Source organism: Aethina tumida, chromosome 8 (genome assembly GCF_024364675.1).
Source record: "Aethina tumida isolate Nest 87 chromosome 8, icAetTumi1.1, whole genome shotgun sequence".
Taxonomy (NCBI): domain Eukaryota; kingdom Metazoa; phylum Arthropoda; class Insecta; order Coleoptera; family Nitidulidae; genus Aethina; species Aethina tumida.
The window spans coordinates 3,820,394-3,823,121 of record NC_065442.1 but is presented as its reverse complement, the minus strand read 5'-3'; the positions used below and the strand labels follow the sequence as shown (position 1 = coordinate 3,823,121).

Below are 2,728 nucleotides of genomic sequence, written 5' to 3'. Positions count from 1 at the left end.
GATTTGAAATAAGCGAAATAAGGATACCTGTTTCACATGCGCACTACTTGCGTCCGCCACTTTGGGCTTAGTGAGTGCCCATCTCATGTAGGATAGGTATAGAGACCTCAATGCACAAAAACTCAGGTCTGGTCAAATACATATAGTTATCCGCCCACGGGCTCTTAGACTAATATGGAGAGTTATTAAATGCATTCGCAAAGTTTAATTTATATTGTGCGCAAGCGCGCACTAGCACGGCGCATTGTCTCTGAGAGTGGGGATTCCTACTACCGGGCAAAATTTTTCTCTCTTTGTCGTGCATCCATCTCTTGCAACATCCAGACACGGATAGCATTTTTCGCACTATATATATATATATATATATATATATACTAGGTGACGCGGCAAACGTTGTTTTGCCATATAAATAACTTTCAAGTAATTTCTAGTGTAGACAAAAAATAGCTTACTTATTGTAAATATGTATGTATGTTAGAATGTGTATATTGTATGTATGTAAGAATGTGGTATACGCGTGAAATAAGCATGGAGGGCTGTGAACGATGAGGGAATATAAAAATAACAAAAGGCAAACATTATTTTTAAGTTATTATAATTTATTCCTTAAAATTATATATCATTAGTTAAACAATTACGACAGTAACACTAATAAACAATATCAATCTCTTAATGCTGTAGCATGAACAATATTTATTGTTAGTCCATCTTCAGCTAACACAAACAAACTGGATGGTTTACCCACTCGAGAGCATGCCACGTATAATTGTCCGTGTGAAAAATATGGTGTTCTCAAATCTAAGCCACAAATAGACATCGTTTGACCTTGAGATTGGTTGATAGTCATTGCAAATGCCAATCTAATCGGAAACTGAATACGTTTGAATTGAATTGGCACATCTGTAGGTATAATAGGAATCCGTGGTATTAGTATATTTTCACCTCTGAACTGCCATTTAAAATGCTGGCTTCGATCACGTTTTTCATTAATTTTTGAATGACTAATCGTGTACCCTTGCACAGTGCACTCAGCGTGTTTTGGATTGACTGTAAATAATCGTCCCAAGGCGTTTGATTTAAATAAATTGAGACATGCAGCAACTGGTGAGCCTTGCTTGCGGGGCATCTATGTTTTTGTTTGAGTCCATGAGAAATAGCGTGGTACTTGTGAATAGAGTAATGTTCGTGCAAAGACACCAAAATCATCCGCACGATTACACAATTCAAAAAATGCAATGAGTGTAGTTTTAGGTGGATTTATTGCACGATCAATCACTGTCTCGTTAGTAAAAAATACACGCTGACCGTTTTCAAGATGGACGGCTAACTGAACAACTGCTGGATCCCGTTCATGAATTGGAAAACCAAAGATACGCCAAGCAGCTTCATTGGAGCTGATGTACCGACCAATTTGGTAGAGCGTTATTTCATCGTTTTTATTCACTGGAGGAGCATTCACATTAGTATTTTCCACTCTAAACACAGCCATATCACTGCCTTTATGGACATACTTGCAAATGTATTTGATGCTCTTCACAGAACTGCAGAACTCAACATTAACATGAGCATTATATGACTTGCTAAGCAGAGACGAATATGGCACCACCCAACGATTGTCAATATCAATGTCTGTGTTGATATTTTTAATAAATGATTGTCCGCCATTATCAGGACGACGATCTTCGACGATATATTGGGTATCCGTCGACATTTGTGACCGTATCATTGGTAAAATCTTTAGGGAAATTTTTAGTACATTTCCCATTTGCCATGCAAGGCGATGAACTATTAAGAGTACCACATGGACCATGAATCATGTTTGTTGTAACAATATCAAACAGCAGTTGGTCAGTGGATGGATCTGGAATTTCCGCAGAAATGATACTATCGATTTCTTCAGGACGGATTTTGTCAATTAACCAAACCAAAATGTGTGCATGAGGTAACCCTCGCTTTTGCCACTCAACCGAATACAGCCAGCAACGTGTGGGACCGAATGCATGTAATTTAGTAATGAAACTTATTAGACTTCAACTTTTGTCTGAACACACGTGCTGTAATGTCATGGCGATGTATTGCATTTTGGCCAGGCAGTAGCAAAGATGCAATCTCTGGCCATTTTGGATTACATGTGAACGTGATAAATAAACATGATCGTCCATATTCGCGCACGAATGTCAGAGCATCCTGTATATATTCTTGCATATGACACGATGATCGTAAAATGACATGTTTACCAATTTTGGCGTCATCGGCGTTGTTGTTGATAGCGTCTCGCAAATGAATGTACTCTTCCGCGCGCAGCTTTTGTTGATTATTTCGTAAGTATCGTAGTCGTTCGCTCTCAATCTTCGCGTACATGTCGACCATGAATTGTCGACAAAGCTCACGACATCGTAGAATGACGTTGTCCAGGCCACGCCTAATCATTAATCGGTACGCATAATAATCCTTTGAGCTAACGTTCTTCTTCTTGTTTGTTTCAGCTCCTGTAATATTTGTTCATAAAAATTAATTTAAATTTATTACGTTCAATAATTTAATTATTTTGTTAAATGATTAATGATCAAATTCATAATCAATGAAGTACCTGATACGGGATCTCGTTATTTTATGTTTATGCAATATCCGTCTTGTCCCTTCCAGAATATTAGCGGATATTGGAGAGCGTCATATGAACTATGTGTGTCAGTAATGAACTGAAGATTATTATTTCTTCTACGAATCA

The 2,728-nt window shown here is 37.8% G+C and overlaps 1 protein-coding gene across 1 annotated transcript; it reads right to left on the bottom strand.

The window, feature by feature from the left end:
- Positions 1–661: 661 nt before the first annotated feature.
- On the bottom strand, positions 662–1,711 carry LOC126266388 (uncharacterized). Its single transcript, XM_049970291.1, has 2 exons — positions 1,329–1,711; positions 662–860 (listed from the first exon to the last, which is right to left on the bottom strand). The coding sequence occupies exons 1-2, from the start codon at positions 1,709–1,711 to the stop codon at positions 662–664; spliced, it is 582 nt and encodes a 193-aa protein (XP_049826248.1).
- Between the last annotated feature and the right edge of the window lie 1,017 nt (positions 1,712–2,728).

Bases quoted from the DNA above. Each gene is read 5' to 3' on its own strand.
- LOC126266388 (XM_049970291.1), bottom strand. From the start codon at position 1,711: ATGTCGACGGATACCCAATATATCGTCGAAGATCGTCGTCCTGATAAT. The intron at 861-1,328 runs GTTAGCCGTCCA...GTTTCCGATTAG, and splicing joins CGGGATCCAGCAGTTGTTCA to ATTGGCATTTGCAATGACTA.